Source organism: Balaenoptera acutorostrata, chromosome 15, assembly GCF_949987535.1.
Source record: "Balaenoptera acutorostrata chromosome 15, mBalAcu1.1, whole genome shotgun sequence".
Taxonomy (NCBI): domain Eukaryota; kingdom Metazoa; phylum Chordata; class Mammalia; order Artiodactyla; family Balaenopteridae; genus Balaenoptera; species Balaenoptera acutorostrata.
In genome coordinates, this window is record NC_080078.1 from 22,885,809 (window position 1) to 22,903,567 (window position 17,759).

At 41.2% G+C, this 17,759-nt stretch overlaps 1 protein-coding gene across 4 annotated transcripts in view; it reads left to right on the forward strand.

Annotated features, from left to right (window-relative positions):
• Positions 1–1,220: 1,220 nt before the first annotated feature.
• Positions 1,221–17,759, forward strand: part of LOC102997916 (acyl-coenzyme A synthetase ACSM1, mitochondrial) — a 62,955-nt gene continuing 46,416 nt past the window's right edge. The window contains exons 1-7 of one of the 4 annotated variants that reach the window (XM_057528446.1): positions 1,221–1,399; positions 1,572–1,729; positions 4,767–4,836; positions 6,401–6,438; positions 10,239–11,637; positions 11,745–13,498; positions 16,535–16,777. In XM_057528446.1, the coding sequence (XP_057384429.1) occupies positions 16,586–16,777 (192 nt within the window). In that variant the 5' untranslated portion in view covers positions 1,221–1,399; positions 1,572–1,729; positions 4,767–4,836; ... (2 more) ...; positions 11,745–13,498; positions 16,535–16,585. Of the gene's footprint in view, positions 1,400–1,571; positions 1,730–4,766; positions 4,837–6,400; positions 6,439–10,238; positions 13,499–16,519; positions 16,778–17,759 lie in introns of all 4 variants that reach the window. The other 3 variants (XM_057528447.1, XM_057528445.1, XM_057528448.1) reach the window with 3 other exon arrangements.

Consider the following 17,759-nt stretch of genomic DNA (forward strand, 5'->3'; position numbering starts at 1 on the left):
TTCCTAAACAACTGTGGGTCACATTTTCCTTGAGAGTAGTGTGCACATAAACACATGCGACCGTGCTGCAGACAGCATCAAATGCTCTATTTTCCCTATGAAAAATTGCACCTCAACCCATTAGCCTTAAATTGCCCAGGCTTCTTAGGCCAGAAATATGCATGCCTTTAAATGCTTTTGGGAAAAGGTGCGTGTGAAGTCGACTCAGCCCAGAGAATACTTTTAACCCTGCAAAACAAAGGAAGCCTTTCCACTGCTCCTTGAGGGAGCCTACAGACTGGTTGAGACCCACAACCAAAATTATTTTAGAATAAGGTCCGTACTGCTCTCTCTGGCACCAGCAACATGCACCAGGGTATTGGGTTGCTATCCTCATGCCCACTGCCAATCTGGGGATGGTAGGTGGTCAGTTTGAAACACCACAGCCTTCTCTTACATCAAAGCAGAAAATTCTTGCTTCACCAAGTCTTCCTCTGGTTGTGAAGTGAAGGAAGTTATTATTTGAAGGTAATGAAATTGGTTACTTGTGGGACTGATGGAAGTTATTTCATCCATCTGCCATCTCTAAAGCACTTTTCATGGAAAACATCAGCCAAGGATACACGCAGTAAGTTAACAACAGGTATGTAGCTTCCTCTAAGTTTGCATTCTGACCCTGTCATGTGTATGTCACCAAATGGCAACTTTTAAAATAAGCTCTCATGATCAAGATGGTGATACTAGAGAAATTGTCTGGTATAAACTGAATTTCACATATTTAAAAATGACCAGAAATGCTTTTTTAAAAATGAAGAAGATGAAAGCGAAATGGAAAACTAGTGTAAAGAATGTGAAAATTTGGTTTCACCGAAATATTTTCATGGTTAAACACAATCATCTGCCGTTTAGCATGTGTAAGTAGTAGTCTGTATTTATGCAGCCAGTGCTTACAGCAGTACAAATTATGCAAATACATACATAAATTCTTCGTTTCATTCAACACCCAAAAAACCCCAAAATTTCTTTTTTTTCCAGCCCCTGTAGGTAAGACACGGCCCGATAGAGGAAAGTCTTGGCTGGAGCAGTGCCCCAGCTTAGTGACCACCTCGCTGAGAATTTCCCAGGACGTTCCCAGAACGGCCAGGAGGGGGCGCGCGGTCACGGCTAACGGGCACGGGGCGGTTTCCCTCCATGCAGTGCGCAGCGAAGGCCGGCAGGGGGCGGGCGCACGCGTCTTCTCCGACCAAAGGCGCCTCAGGGCGGCCCGGGTTCCCGCCCCACGGCCTCGGGCGCTGCTTCCGCAGTGAGAACCGCTGCTCCGTTTCCAAAGGTTCCTTGTCTGAGGGAGCGGCTGCGGAGGCTCTGGACCAGCCGCCGTGCGTAGGAAGCGTCCTCAGCCGGCTGAGCGCGGAGCGGGGAGGTTTGTGGGGCTTCCTCGGGACGCTTGCGTTTTCCGGGCTGTTCCTGGTGTTTTATTCTTTACTTTTTCTAAGAATGTTTGAACAAGGCTTATTGACTGAAGTATCCGTTGGTTGAGGGCTTGACGACTGTAAATCAGGGCTGCAGTGGCTTGTTTCCTTGTTTCTGTACAGATTCGAGGATGTTTCTGGGGAGAAATCCCAGCACGAGCTCAGAGGAAGGGGAGATCCCTTGAGTGGGACGCGAACACACTCAATACTCAATATCGGGACCTTCGAGGAGAATGAGCTGGGGACCCGCTTTCCGAGTCATGTTGGAACCAGAACCCCAGGTAAAAAGCGAAAACGCACTCCAGTGCATACATACTTTCACTAATTTTTAATGGCTCAAGTTTTCCAACAGCGTTGAAGTAGCTGAAAACTATGGAAAACCTGACAAGTAAGTGTAATAAAACTTACGTTATTTTAAACTTAAATATTTCATATATATCCAAAGCAGAATTTATTATAATTTTACTTTACTGTCTTTAATGAAAGCAAGGTCACTAATAATGTTTTAAGAATATACTTGTGGCTTCCCTGGTGGCGCAGTGGTTGGGAGTCTGCCTGCCAATGCGGGGGACACAGGTTCGAGCCCTGGTCTGGGAGGATCCCACATGCCGCGGAGCAACTAGGCCCGTGAGCCACGGTTGCTGAGCCTGCGCGTTTGGAGCCTGTGCTCCACAACAGGAGAGGCCGCGACAGTGAGAGGCCCGCGCACCGCGATGAGGAGCGGCCCCCGCTTGCCGCAACTAGAGAAAGCCCTCGCATGAAGCGAGGACCCAACACAGCCAAAAATAAATAAATTAAAAAAAAAAATCCTTCCCTCTACTTTAAAAAAAAAAAAAAAAAAAAAGAATATACTTGTTAGCTTGTCTCCTTTTCAGTTGAGAGACTTGCTGTGTTTTAGAATTTCTCATGATCTATGACGATCTTAAATAAGTTTGAATGATTTAAGTTTACTAAAACCTCATTCACAGGACCCCACTGTTACTTACTGTTAATTAAATGATCAAGACCACATTAGAATTGGTTAATATGGCACTAAGCAAAATCTGTGCATCAGTTTTAGAAGCAGCAGCATGATGGTGTTTTTAAATATATGAACATTGATGCTTACCTTCATACATTTCCAATTTCTATATTTTTCTTTTTTTTTGGTTAAATTTATTTATTTATTTTTATTTATTTTTGACTGCGTTGGGTCTTCGTTGCAGTGTGCGGGCTGCTCATTGTGGTGGCTTCTCTTGTTGCGGAGCACGGGCTCTAGGCACGTGGGCTTCGGTAGCTGTGGCTCACGGGCTCTAGAGTGCAGGCTCAGTAGTTATGGTGCACGGGCTTAGTTGTTCCACAGCATGTGGGATCTTCTTGGACCAGGGCTCGAACCCGTGTTCCCTGCATTGGCAGGCGGATTCTCAACCACTGCGCCACCGGGGAAGTCCCTCTTCTTTGCGTATTTTCTAATTTAGATATTATATTCATATGTCTTCCTACATTTTACATTCATCACCCATACTTCCAAGGCTCGTTTCATTTGCTGTAAGAAAGGAGATAGGTCTTGTACTGAGCATGTGGCTTTATTTAATATCAGATTGGTTTTTATATATCTTTATTAACTTTCAACTGAGTTGAAAATATCATCCTGTAATGACAAGTTACATATATAATCGAATCTCATTGCATCAGGATGATTTGATTTCATCATAGTGTATTTCTTCATTTGATATTTTATGTGTATGTACTTATTGAATATATGTATATTAGACATGAGACTATCCCACCAGTTCATCGAATTTGAAAAAGGAGAGGTATTTTTTCTTCTTATATTCTCAATATTTTCCGGGTCTAACCTAATTTCATAGTAGCATTTAAAATTCATTTTGAATTTTATTACATAAATAAGGGCCATATCTCCATCCATCATTAGCTATATGATTAGGTTTATCAACAGTATAATAACCTATAATTCCTCTTAACTCAGAAACATTCTGAGCTTTCAGTATATTCTTATGATCTCCTAAGAAGTGAATTAGTTATTGCATGAAACTTATCAGAATCTAAGTCACTTAGATAAAATATTCTTTTATTCTTTAAATTGATTTTATCACTTGCTGGAAAACATCATCTAGTAAATTATGAGTTTGAATAATTCTTTTAAGCCCTTCTGTTTTAGAAAAGATCATGGTGAAACACTGTATCTTTGTGGTAACCAATTCTGTTTATGTTCTGTCAATGAGCCAAAGATGGCTCTGGTGTATTGGCGGGCTGGTACCCCCGTTAGCTCAAAAGCCTCCTGGTGCTAAACTCAAATTTTTATACATTGAGTGTTTTAAAACATAGCCTCAGTAAGAGAGTTTTAGTCATTTACATTGTTCCTGATTTTCATATCCCGTGAAACTGTGCCCAACATCTGCTAATTGTAGGTAAGTTCAACCCTGTAGCTCTGCAAGACCCCAAGCTACTGCTGCCCTTCTGAGTGCTCTGAGACTCCCAGCCTGGCAGCGCAGGGACCTCACTTAGGCACGTCAGCTTCCTCTCCAGTTCCCCTCTTCCCAGAGAGATGCCTGGCCACCTTCTGCTTCTGGGTAGTAACCATTGGAAGGTCTCCTGCTGTGATGGGCTTCTCTTCATGCAAACCTTGTCAGAGTTGCCCACACGAAGCTTGTTGCATGCTACTGCCACCTCATGGTCACTTCTTTCTCCTTTAGCCTGAAACCCCTCAAACTCACTGTACATTCTGCCAATCTTTGAATATCTCTTTGAATTGGAAATATTTGATTCTGTTTGTTACTGCTGAAAGGTATGCATGGGAACAAAATAAAAACAAGGATTATTCAGAACAACTGAGCCAGTCACAATGAATCACTTGGCTATTTGTTCCTTTTTTGAAAATGTTCAGCCATGGTGTGAAATACACTCTCTAAAATCTCAATATTGTCTACCATCCATGGTGACCAACTTTACAGAGACACTTCAAAACCAGAAAACCACATAATTATATAATACACAATGTAATGTATGCATATATGTATTATTTTAACATAAAATAGGTAAAATGGATATTTCTGTGAATTATATATTATTGTGTAGTACTTGATCTAATGTATACATAATGGCAGCATAAATGCTAGTATTTAAATAAAACAAGGGTACAATAAGAGTAGTTGTGTCAATTACTAGTTACTAATAGTAGGAGTAAATATGCAATCATATGTGAAAAGATAAAACAATGATTATTAAAAACTTAATTTTATAATAGATTTATTTTTTAAATTTAAATTAAATTAAATTTTTTTTTTTGGCCGCACCGCATGGCATGTGGGATCTTAGTTCCCTGATCAGGGATCAAACCTGTGCCCCCTGCAGTGGAAGCGTGGAGTCCTAACCACTGGACTGTCAGGTAATTCCCTATAATAGGTTTAGATTTGCGAAAAAAAAAATATTGTGAAGATAGTATTGAGAGTTTACACATGCCTAAGACTCAGTTCGCCCTAATTGTGAATGTCATAACACTTGGTACATTGTCACAATTAATATCCAAAATTGATACAATATTATTAACTAAAGTCCACATTTTACTTAGATTTGCTTGGGTGGGTTTTAACTTTTTCTGTTCCAGGACCCAGCCCAGCTGGCACATTGTATTTAGTCATCATGTCTCCTTAGGCTCCACTTGGCTGTGACAGTTTCTCAGACTTGGCATATTTTTCATAATCTGGAAAGTTTTGAGGAGTATTGTTCATGTATTTTATATAACAGTCCTAGTTGGTATATATCTTATGATATTTCAAATGTTTAGACTGGGGTTATTAGTTTTCTGGGGCAAGGAGGGGTGATGATCAGGAGGCAAAATGTCATTCTTATCACTTCATCTCTAGGATGTTTACTTTCGAGATGACGACTTGATGTTGCCTTTAATCACCTGGCTGGGGCAGTGTTAGTCAGGTTTCTCCTCTGTCCATAGTGTACCTTCTCTTTGATGAAATCACTATGTGCACATCATAAGGAGTGGGAAGTTATGTTTCTTGTCTTTGAGGACTGAGTATCTATGTAATCATGCCGATTTTTTCTATATGGAAAATGTTTATTTCTCTCCATATGGACTCCTTGAAATTTCTTTTATGTTTTCTAGAATAGTGCAGTACTTCTTTATATGTTTTCTTGCTCAAATAGTTCCAGCTTTAGCCATTGGGTTCTCTTTCAGGTAGCTCCAGTGTCCTGCTTGTGCACCCCGTCTTTGTTTTTTGTTGTTTTGTTTGTTGGTTTTTGAGAACTACCTTACTTCCTGGCACTAAGGAAAGTTGCTGTGCACTCACTTTGCATATCCTGCTTCAGTCTTAGTATCAGCCAGTTCTTCAAAGTGCCCTTGTTTCTCCTTTTGGAGAATGGTATTTAAAACCTAAATCAGGGAGTTCAGTGTGCTCATCACTACTAAGGTGTTCTTGATTCTTTGCCATCTCAGCAGACAGTGCAAAGAAGAATGTGTCTATATACTAATCTGTGTATATACACGTAACAACCACTATCTGTATGGAGCAAGTTGAATGCGTATGATGGCAAACATGAATTCATACAGATGACTCCACCTGTAACCTATTACCATATGGATGATTCTAGCCTTTTCCATATAAGAGGGTGTGGAGACAAGGGAACCCTCTTAAACTGTTGGTGGGAATTTAAACTGATACAGCCACTATGGAGAACAGTATGGAAGTTCCTTAAAAAACTACAAATTGAACTACCATATGACCCAGCAATCCCACTCCTGGGCATACACTCAGAGGAAACCATTATTCAAGAAGATACATGCACCCCAATATTCATTGCAGCACTATTTACAATAGCCAGGACATGGAAGCAACCTAAATGTCCATCGACAGAGGAATGGATAAAGAAGATGTGGTACATATATACAATGGAATATTACTCAGCCATAAAAAGTAACGAAATTGTGTCATTTGCAGAGACGTGGATGGACCTAGAGACTGTCATACAAAATGAGGTAAGTCAGAAAGAGAAAAACAAATATTGTATATTAACACATATGTGGAATCTAGAAAAATGGTATAGATGATCTTATTTGCAAAGCAGAAATAGAGACACAGACGTAGAGAACAAACGTATGGATACCAAAGAGGAAATGGGGGGCCTGGGATGAATTGGGAGATTGGGATTCACATACATACACTACTATTTATAAAACAGATAACTAATAAGAACCTATAGTATAGCACAGGGAACTTTACTCAGTGCTCTGTGGTGACCTAAATGGGAAGGAAATCCAGAAAAGAGGGGATATATGTATATGTATGGCTGATTCACTTTGCTCTACAGCAGAAACTGACACAGCAGTGTGAAGCAACTATACTCCAATAAAAAAATAAATAAAAGTTTAATTTGAAAAATGAACCAAATTACATTTGCAGTATAAAGCCGAAAAGTGGGGCTTGGTCAAGCCTTGCCCTGAGCTTTCAGTTCAAGGAGACAGATATTTAGGATTTCCCAGGTGTCTCATCTTGCCCATATAATTGCTTATATGCCCTTCATTCTTATGGAACCTGCAATTTTATGGGGAAAGAAACTTGAATATATATAATACAACAGTAAACTCATTGAGGACATAGTGAAAAGATGCCTAGTTCCTTTGTTCTCCATTTCTTCATGCTTAAGTGTCTACAAAGAGTCTTGTCATTCAGGGCAGGTCTGAAATATAGTGTATTAATAGAAAATTTGAGGTAAATTTCACAGTAAAAATAAGTTTGACTCAGTAAGTCATGCATACAGTGAATGGTAGACCCACAAATAGTGTTTCTTGGGCAGCTTTCAAGGGGCAAAAATCTTAGCTTTCAAATGAGGTAACTTTGTATCTTCCCCAAATTCTACTTTAAAGACTTGATTTCACTGTACATTTACTTAGATCTTTCTAACTAGCTCCATGAGAGAAATTTGATGCACATTTTTTTTCCAGTGAAAGAAAATTATCTTCACTGAGTCATGCATGTACTGAATTCTATAACAGAGTTGTAGCACTAGGTTTTCTAAGTCTCCATTGACCTGAAAAAGCCTCACTTTTCAGCGGGGAAAATCTGTACCTTCTTTTCTGGTTAGAGGGAAAGTTTTGTTTCCCCATTAGATAAATAGTTGTTTGTGGTAAGCTGCTTAAAAATAATTGTATGGTTTTTCTGGAAAGCTTTTTTACTCAGAGTTTCATGCATACAGTGAATGTTAGGCCCAGAACACCAGTGTTTCCAAGATGGCTTTGAAGCTCAAAATCTTAGCTTTCAAACCAGGTAAGGATGTATCTTCCCCAGTTCTGCATTAAAGATTTGACTGAACCATATATTTATGTAGATGTTTCTTACAAACTACTTATTTAGCTTTTAGAGAAATAATCCTTGGCATTTTTGGAGTTATGACCCTCAAAAATTGTTTGTTTAAATTGAGGATTCCCTTTATCTTAAAAAAGTCACTCCAAATGTGTAAATTTCAATTTGAAAATCACATGAGTTCAAAGTCTCTGTCTCTTGTCAATTTTGAGGCATCTTTATAGTTTCTTGGGAACTCTGTAGAATGTTGCAGAGTTGTTTTTTTTTTTGCAGACAGGGGACTTAGAAGTGAGAGTGAGAAGGGCAACTGGGATGGGAAAGAAAATAGGAGAACTTCAAATTATCTGTACTTTTTATTCATTCTTTAAAATTATTTTTGATATTTGTATGATGCACATAAATACATATGTATAATTTATAAATAAACATGTATTAGGGGAGTGTGTTAGAAAATATTTGACTGACTATTCAATCTGGATACCACTACCTTAGGGAATCACTGCACTGCTGAATGACTTTATTAACTTGAGAATAATGTATAATAACTTGAAAACAAATGAACACACAAACAAAACAGAAACAGACTGATAGATACAGAGAACAAACTGGTGGTTGCCAGAGGGGATGGGGGTTGGTGGGGGATGAAAAAAACAGGTGAACAGAATTATAGGTACAAACTTCCAGATATAAAATAAATAAGTCACAGGGATGTAATGTACAGATAGGAAATGTAGTCAAAATATTGTAACAACTTTGTATGGTGATGATGTTAACTGGTCTTATTATGTTGATCATTTTATCATTTTATCATTTTTTTTTCATCTTATCATTTTTTAAAATTATTTATTTGGCTGCGTTGGGTCTTCGTTGCTGTGTGCGGGCTTTCTCTAATTGTGGCTAGTGGGGGCTACTCTTCGTTGCGGTGCATGGGCTTCTCATCGCGGTGGCTTCTCTTGTTGAAGAGCACGGGCTCTAGGCACGCGGGCTCAGTAGTTGTGACTCGCAGGCTCTAGAGCACAGGCTCAGTAGTTGTGGCGCACGGGCTTAGTTGCTCTGTGGCATGTGGGATCTTCCCGGACCAGGGTTCGAACCTGTGTCCCCTGCATTGGCAGGCAGATTCTTAACCACTGCGCCACCAGGGAAGTCCTGATTGTTTAATAATGTATAAAAATATCAGTTCACTGTTGTACACCTGAAACTAATATAATATTGTATGTTAATTGCAAATCAATAATAAAATAAAATATCCACCAGAATGTGAATATACTGTGATATACTCATCTCCTGGAGTCTACTAAAATTCACCAGAGTTTTATGTTTGGCCTCGTAGAGAAATATACTCTGCTAATCAAACAGCAAAACTTTTTCACAATCTGGATTTATCACTGTTGAAGGGAATATCAGGGGCTTCCCTGGTGGCGCAGTGGTTGAGAATCTGCCTGCTAATGCAGGGGACACGGGTTCAACCCCTGGTCTGGGAAGATCCCACATGCCGCGGAGCAACTAGGCCCGTGAGCCACAACTACTGAGCCTGCGCGTCTGGAGCCTGTGCCCCGCAACAAGAGAGGCCACGATAGTGAGAGGCCCGCGCACCACGATGAAGAGTGGCCCCCACTTGCCGCAACTAGAGAAAGCCCTAGCACAGAAACGAAGACCCAACATAACAATCAATCAATCAATCAATCAATAAATCTTTAAAAAAAAAATGAAGGGAATATCATTTTTAACTGACACATTCCAATCTTTTTTTTTTTTGTATTTGAAGATATTTATTTATTTATATCTTTATTGGAGTATAATTGCTTTGCAATGTTGTGTTAGTTTCTGCTGTACAGCAAAGTGAATCAGCTATATGTATACATATATCCCCATATCCCCTCCCTCTTGAGCCTCCCTCCCACCCTCCCCAAAATTTTAAATCTAGCAGATTGATCATTCTGACACTTTAAGTGTTATCTTTCTCCTATAGTGAGAATGATTTTGATCACATCTCCTTACTCAATGCCCATCCTATGATCTCCTTACCTTTTCCAGGCTCTGGAATGAGTGATGTTGGGAACCCACACTTTTAGGGAAAATCTATGACTTACCCAAAGTACAGAATCTGCCTCTCTTCCCTTCACTCCATCTCCTTCTCCATTTGGCTTGTATATAGAAATCACAATATTAAGCCAGTACCTTTCAGATTGGCTTACTGTAACTACAGGCATACTCATTTTATTGTTTCACTTTATTGCGCTTCACAGATATTGTGGTTTTTACAAATTGAGGGGTTTGGGCAACCCTGCATTGTTAGATGATGGCTAGCATTTTTTAGCAATAAAGTATTTTTAAATTAAGGTATGTACTTTTTGAAAGATATATTGCTACTGCACACAATAGATTACAGTACAGTGTAAACATAACTTTTATATGCACTGGGAAACTGAGAAAAATTTGTGAGACTCACTTTATTACGATATTCGCTTTATTGCAGTGGTCTGGAACTGAACCTGCAATATCTCGAAGATGTACCTGCACAAGGAAATCACGGACTCTTGTTTTTTCATGATGAGATAAAAATAGACTACCTCATCCTTCCTGTCTTTGTCTAGTTAAAGCCTTTAAGATGCCCCAGTAACCCTCAGAACCAAGAAGTAATGATTGTCAACTCCCTGTGACCCAGTATATGTTGTGCATAACTTCCCTGGATAATCATTAGCTCTAGAGAATTCACAGACTAACTAACTTGTGTATGTGTTGATGGCGTAAGTTGCCCCCGGATTGCTGCAATTATCTGTAGATAGAAGGAGGAACTTAGCCTGAAAAAGGATAGTCACCTCACTTGCATTCAATATTATTTCAACATCAGGTTCAAGTTGCGAAATGTCAGAAGGGGTGGTCATTATAACACATGATAAAAAGTTTGGACTTTATCTGGACAGTAATGAACTCAGTCAACAATTTATTTCTAAATGATTACCTTGGTAACTGAGTGGTAAATGTATTAAAGGAGAATTTGAGAAATGCTTAGAAGAAGAATTCCTTCTTCTTGGAACCTGGTAACTTAGTGACTAAATAAGGCAGATAGGGTTAAGGGCAAGGAGGCACAGAAGTATGATGTCTAAGTGTTTGAATAAGTAAACTGGGATAGGTGGTTGAAAGACTCTGAGAGGAATAAGTTTGGAGGCAGGAACACAGAATTCAATTGTGGTCATGTTAATTTATCTATGCTGTCTATGAAATACTGAGGTTAGTGTATATTCAGTAATCAGCTGGATATTTAAGTTTGAACTCTGGGGGAAGTAAAGATTTTTAATGTGGTTAGGAAATTATTGAGAGAGAGAGAGAGAGAGAGGGAATAAATGGAATGAGAGAAACTGTTGGGTGTGGATGAGTCCTTGGAGAACAATAATACTTTAAGAGAATAAAGAGGAAGAGAATCCTATGATCAATACTGAGAAAGAAGACTCAGAAAAGGCAGGATGTGATAACAGAAAGGTAGAAGAGAGCAATGAAAGGGCTGATTAACATTGCTGTTTAATTTTAGCTACCCTTAATTAAAACTTCAGTCCACCAAAAGAGCCAGTCTGCCTACAAAAGGAGAGAGAGAGGGGAGGAATGAGCAGGGCAGGGGCATTTGCTCAGAAGAGCAGGTATATTTTCAGACTCTAAGTTCTGGCTTTTTGACGGAGTCATGACTTTTTTCAGTCATTCTTCTCTACCCACCCATGGGCACCATTCTATCGTCCACGTCCCTCCAGGGCCCAGGTACTCTGAAAAGAAGAGGGTCCTGGGAGAAGAGAAACAGAGACCCCTGGGGCTGTGAGCTGGATATAGAGCCTGTCCCACAATTGGTTTGGGAGGTCCAGATGTCCCAGCAAGCCCTGCAGAAGGTATGAGAGAATGTGATATCTGAAATGTGTAATGCAGAAAAGGCCCTACAGAGAGCCAGGCTGATAGAATCTCTGCCATATTTTGATGCTTCTATCTCCCTACACAGTTACCAGGACTACTGAGTCAGAAGAAGATTATAGAGAACTCATAGCAGCTCTTAAATGCCCTAGACCAGAAGTGACTTGTGTCACTTCCACCTGCAGTTCCTTGTCCAAAAGTGGAATTCAATAGCCTCACCCTAACTACAGAAGAAGCTTGGACATGAGAGAGACGTGCACATGGAATCTTTAGAGAATTCTACTGTCTCTGAGGCACAAAGGGATACTAAACTCGCTCAGTGTCCCAGAGCTGGTAACTGATAAAAGCTAGACTGAAACCCAGGCTGCCCGGCCCCAGAGCCTGTCTTCTTGACCACAGTGCTGGTGTAACAGTTCCACACGGGAGATCTACTGAGATCCAGAGGGCACCTCGTGCACTGTTCCTCCTGTCCCCACTCTCTTCTCAAAAGTGACCGCCTCTTCTGCTTGAGTAACAGAGTGTTTTGTACTTCATAATCTTTAGCTTATTATGGCCAGTCAACTAGCCCTGCCTGCTTACTTGCTCCTCTCCATAAAATAAGAGTCTATCCTGAGCAAGGGTTCACCATGAATGCATCGGCCAGAAAGAGCAAGACCCACCCCTCAGAGGCCAGGCTTGCCCCTCCGCCCTAGCAGGGGTGTTCTAGCTGTCTCCAGCAGTCTTTGGTGGTGGCTTTGAGCAGAGGTATTTTTCTCCCTGGTTCAATGGAGGTTGGGAGGCAAAAGGTGCTGGGAAAATTGCACCAGGATACTAGACATCCCCCATCCCCTTACAACTCCCCAAAATGGCTCTAGAAGAAAATGAACAGTACAAGCCACTACTTGTGACAATCTGGACTTATCCAATGCAACATCAATGTCAACCCAGTGTCTACATGCCTGGGCCAGGCACGCTGCAGACTGTACATTGTGCGAACCTTTCAAAGATCCCATGGGACAAATCTTATTAACAACCACCCACTCCTCCACTTTTCAGATGAGAAGACAAAAGTTAGAAGAGGTAAACGGCTTGCCATGGGCCATCTTATAAGTGTCTGTGCCAGGATTTAAGCTCAAGACTTTGGGATACCAAAGACCCTGCATCTTGCCAGTACACCACACTGTTTCTCTTAGAATCCCACGTTAATAAAAACAGGCAACATTGATTATGCCAAGCACTGTGCTATGTGCGTTTCATGAATTATTTCATCCGATACTAACAATGACAACAACAAAGAGCAACCATAGGAAATAGGTGTCACTGTTGGCACTCCCATCTCATAGATAAGGAAACTGAAGTGTAGAAGGAGGTCCACGAAGGTCAAAGAGAGGGTAAGCGGCAGACCTGACGCTTAAACCCAAATCTCTCTGCCTCGGATCACAGGCTTTAACTACTAGGCAACGCTGCCACCTGGCTGTCATTTAAAGGAGAACATTGGAGACCTGGGACTGGGAGAGGGGAGCAGGTTAGCTACAGAGAACTTGTGAAAGTGCTCCATTTGGCTTTATCTGTTCATTCACAACGCAAGGCCTCCCTACAATAATTGGAGATTACTTTATATAGTTTGTTTTCCTAACCGATTTTCTCTCCATGAGGGCTTGTGATTGCTTTCTGACCCGTTATACGTGAGCATCTCCTCCCCCTTCTGAATCATTCAATTCCTGCCAAGTTCTCCACCCCAGCTGTGGCCAGGGACCAAGTTCTGTTGTGTGCACAGAGAGAACTGAACTTCTGATCAGAGAGAACTGAACCCGCAAAGTCCCCATCCAAGACCTAACCCAAGTGTTTCCTAGACAGTACCAGGTAAGATGGAGGTGAATGACAGCTTCTTTGGGGGGGGGGGTTGTGTTTATATGTGTGTGTTTATCTGCCACAGTGCAGTAAAGTATGTGCTGAACTTAAAATCTGAAGACCCAATTTCAAATTCTGGCAGTGCCACTTACAGACCTTGAGCATGTCTCTTAACTTCTCTGACACTTCTTTTCCTTTACTGCAAAATGAGGATGGTGATATCGAGAGAGAGGGCTCAATGGGAATATACATGTGATATGCCTAGCACTGTGGCTGGCACATGGGTGATCGATTTAATGTTAGACAGCTCTGAATGTGGTGGGCTGTGGGAGGAGGGTACCGAGAGGGGTAAAAAAGACCCAGAAAATAGACACTGGAACGAAAACTCCATTATGCAGAAGTTTGTTCACAGTATATAAGGTGAATGCCTTTTATTAAAAAATATGTCTTTAATATCTAACAGGGAAGGGGTTGGCCTCAGAATTTGCTGGGAGTTCGAAGGCACCTCAGCATTTATTGAGCCCTTATTCTGTATCAGACTCAGTGCTGGCTAAGTGATTTATATTGATTATCGTGCTAATCCTGTGGAAGCCAGATAGTGGGTATTACTACTATGCCCTCAAGTTTGGAGACATGAATGGTGGTCAAGATCACTCAGCTGGTACCCAGTGGAGCCAAACCTGGCTCTGTAACTCTAGGATCCCCTATAACACGCTAAGGATGTTGCCTCATAAAATAAACAGCTTTTCAGTCCAAATGCTTGTGAAATCAAAGCTCTGTTGCAAGAACTCGTCAAGGCACTGTGTACCAGTCATATGGGATTAGGGTCCATCTAATGACCTCGTTTTACTTAATTACCTCTTTAAAGATTCTATGTCCAGATACAGTCACATTCCGAGGTATTGAGGGTTAGCACTTCAACATATGAATTTTGAGGGGACACAATTCAGCCCATAATAAAGGATTAATTAATTTCCTCATTATTTCTCTTGGTGTTATTTTGGTTTTTAGCCACTTATTAAGGGGTTGTTTGCACTGTCCTTGAGTATTTTAAGGACAATCCTGCAGTGATGTAAACACCTGTGTATAAAAATAGCAACTGAGTCTGGTTTCTTGCTCTCAATGAGCTCATGCCTGTGAAGAGAAGTAGATGTTGGAAAAAACAGCAGGAAAAGCAGGTTTTAGAAGTAGCTCTGCTACTAAACTTGCCTTGAAACCTTGGGGAAATCCCTGTCCCTCTTGGGATGTTGACCTAGAATGGGGGTTTTAAGCTCAAATGTCGACAAGAGTTGGATAGGTACAGTAAGTGCAGAAGCAAGTAGCTGTAACAACATAGGGAGTAGTGGAAACCCTGTTGAATTGGACAACATTCCATTTAATTTTCAGCTCCAACCAGTTGGTGCCAGGTTGAAATAAAGGCCCAATGTTGCCAGGCCTTCTGAGTTTTCAAGAGAAATCTTCAATTCACATTTTAAATGAAATGTCCCAAATTTTAAATATTGGCAATTCAAATTTTTTCCTCCAAAGGATGAGGGTCAAACGCCTGGGCCAGCTGATTATCTTAGGGTCTTTCTTCCCTTAAGTGCTCTGATAAAACAAAAGACAGTACTATTGATTGACAGGCACTAAAAAGGAAGGGGACATACTTTAGTTCATGTGGTCTAAGGATCCACACAGACAAGGAAACTCTAAGGGATGAAGCTTTCACATATCTGTCCTCTTTTCTGCAGATAGTAGCAGGGTTCTGAGGGCAGCATCAAAATTAATTGGGGTTAGGTTATTACGAGTCTAAACAGGTTGAAAATAAATTGAGTCAAGTTTTATTGATCTCTTTTATGGGTCTATTGTCAAACAGTATTATCTTATTGCTGAAACAGGGGGAGGAGGCTTAATTGTTTGCAGTGATGAAGTGCTTGAACCTCAGAGCTATTTGTGAAGTGGCTTTCTTCTCACAGAACAGAAGTTCTAGCTTAAACCAATTTTCACAATCAAACTTCAAGAAGCATCCTAATAAATGAGCGTTCTGCTCCCATGTTAGAAGCATTTGTTGGGATCTGGAGTGGCAAAGAAACTTTATTTCATAGGTCAAGTTATGGATTGGTAATAGCTACCTGGAATGCTGTCCTGGGGAAAACCCCGAGGCCAGATCCCGGTCCAGTAAGGAAGGTGCTGTGATATTAGCCTCCTCTGTCCTGAGTGTGGTGGTGCATAGTTGTCAATATTCTTAGAGTCTCAGGTGACAGAAACTCAATCTCAGGCAGGAAAAACTGTTGGCTCATAGAATTCAGGACAGGATATTACCAAGAGAGGGGTAGAGATGCAGACGGGCCTCAGGAACACTAGTTCTGAACCAGAGACTTGCATGCCTCTGAGATACTCTCTGCCCCTTATTTCCATGTCTCTGAAATCTTCCATGTTTTCTTCACTCATGCAAAGCAGTTATCTCCACATGACAGGAATTATAGCCACCGACAGTTTCCAAAGTGTGCATTTCATGGCTTCTACCAAGGAGAGACTGCCTTATATACCCTTTGGTAACAAGCACACACACAAATTTTGGAGAGGGATTATGATTAGCCCAGTTTGGATTAAAAAATCATGGGAAATGACTGCTCAGCTCTGGACCAATTTTAAACAGGGGGTGGAATCATCTAAAAATATGTTAGTTTCCATAAGAACCATACATTTGGGCTTGGTGGGAAGAGAGGTCTCCAGAGCAAGGATAACATGAGGTACAGGGCTTTCAAAATGATGAGTTTCTACCAAAAAGGCGATGGCCACATGGCCGCCATCCCAGGGGGTAAAAAAAAGAGAAGGAGAAGACCCTCAGAAATATGTGCCAACCTTATCTGGTAGCTATAGCCCCTCCCCATCATTTTTTGCCTAATCTGGGAAGAGAAATCCCCACCTAAATCAGTAAGTAGTGCCTTCCAAATTCCAGTGAGCTGAAACAAAGTTATCACTCTAGCAGTTAACCAGGAATGTGCCTTCATTTTGTGGAAGAAATTCCTGCTCTAATGACCGACATATTAGCCATCTCTTCTCAAGGCAGGTGGTGGCCTGAGAATTCTGTGCCTGCTTCCTGAGGACTGCTCCACCATGCAACGGCTGATGAAGTTCCGAGTCCTCTGGGACATCCACAGATCCCGCTGTGGCTTCCACCCTGCCCTTCAGCGCCTGCGCTGTCAGTCTTTATCGGGAGCTGGAGCCCCAAGATGGAATGACTGTGATACACCTGAGGAATTTAACTTTGCAAGTGATGTACTGGACTACTGGACTCAAATGGAGAAGGTAAGGAGGCACCCATGATGGGGGGTGAGAACAGGATTGACCTCTTTCTCCTAGTAGGTTGAGGGGCACAGAACTAAGAATGGCATCTGGCTAAGTTTACAAGTATCATGAAAAGCTTAAGTTTTTGGCTTCAATTCTCAGCCTGGACACTTCCTCAATTCTCTGAGCCCCAGTGGTTTTATCTGTGAAATGGGGATAATCTCATTTAAGAAACAAGACAGCAGGTGAAAGTGTCTGGTACACAGTCAGGTAATTGTGACCAAGTGTCAAGTTCTAATCACAGGTCAGCAAGTTGATGTTAGTCTGAATTCTCACCTTCAACTACTGGAACTGTGAGTCTAACTAGAGTTCATCTCATCACACTTGGGCGTGACTTCAGGCTACAGCGAGAGGGAGGGTACAGGCAACCTGACTGTGCACATGAACATCTGACCATGTAACAAAATCATGTCATCTATCTTCCTATGAGGATGGCAAGTACATCTGGAATCTTCCCTGTCAACTACCTACTTGAGCATGTGGCTTTAGGGTGTGTCCAGAGAAACCTGTCCCTGTGGTCTCTGCAGACAAATGCACGTTCTTGGTTTGTCTTTTACCAAGAGACAGACCAAGAGAGGAGCAGTGGTGACACTAAGAGTTGGGGTCGACAGTGGGTGGTGTTCCAGCTACTAAGTCCCAGCTGGTAATGTCCACATTGTGAAAACCCACTGAACACTGTTTTTGTACAGAAGAAAGAATTCACCTAAGATGGAGTCAGAGAGTTGATGTATTTTTAATGTCCCATGAACATACATTCATATGTTAGTATTCAAAGCTTACATGCCTTTCATAGGGACTTTTTTTCCTACCTCCATCTTTTTCCTTTTTCTGAATTTCCATAATAACTCCAAGGAAAATAGAGCCCTCAGTTATGAAGAGCCTTTTTTTAATGTGCCATGTCAAGCACTTTGCATTTATTATTCTGATTAGATGGACACTTTAA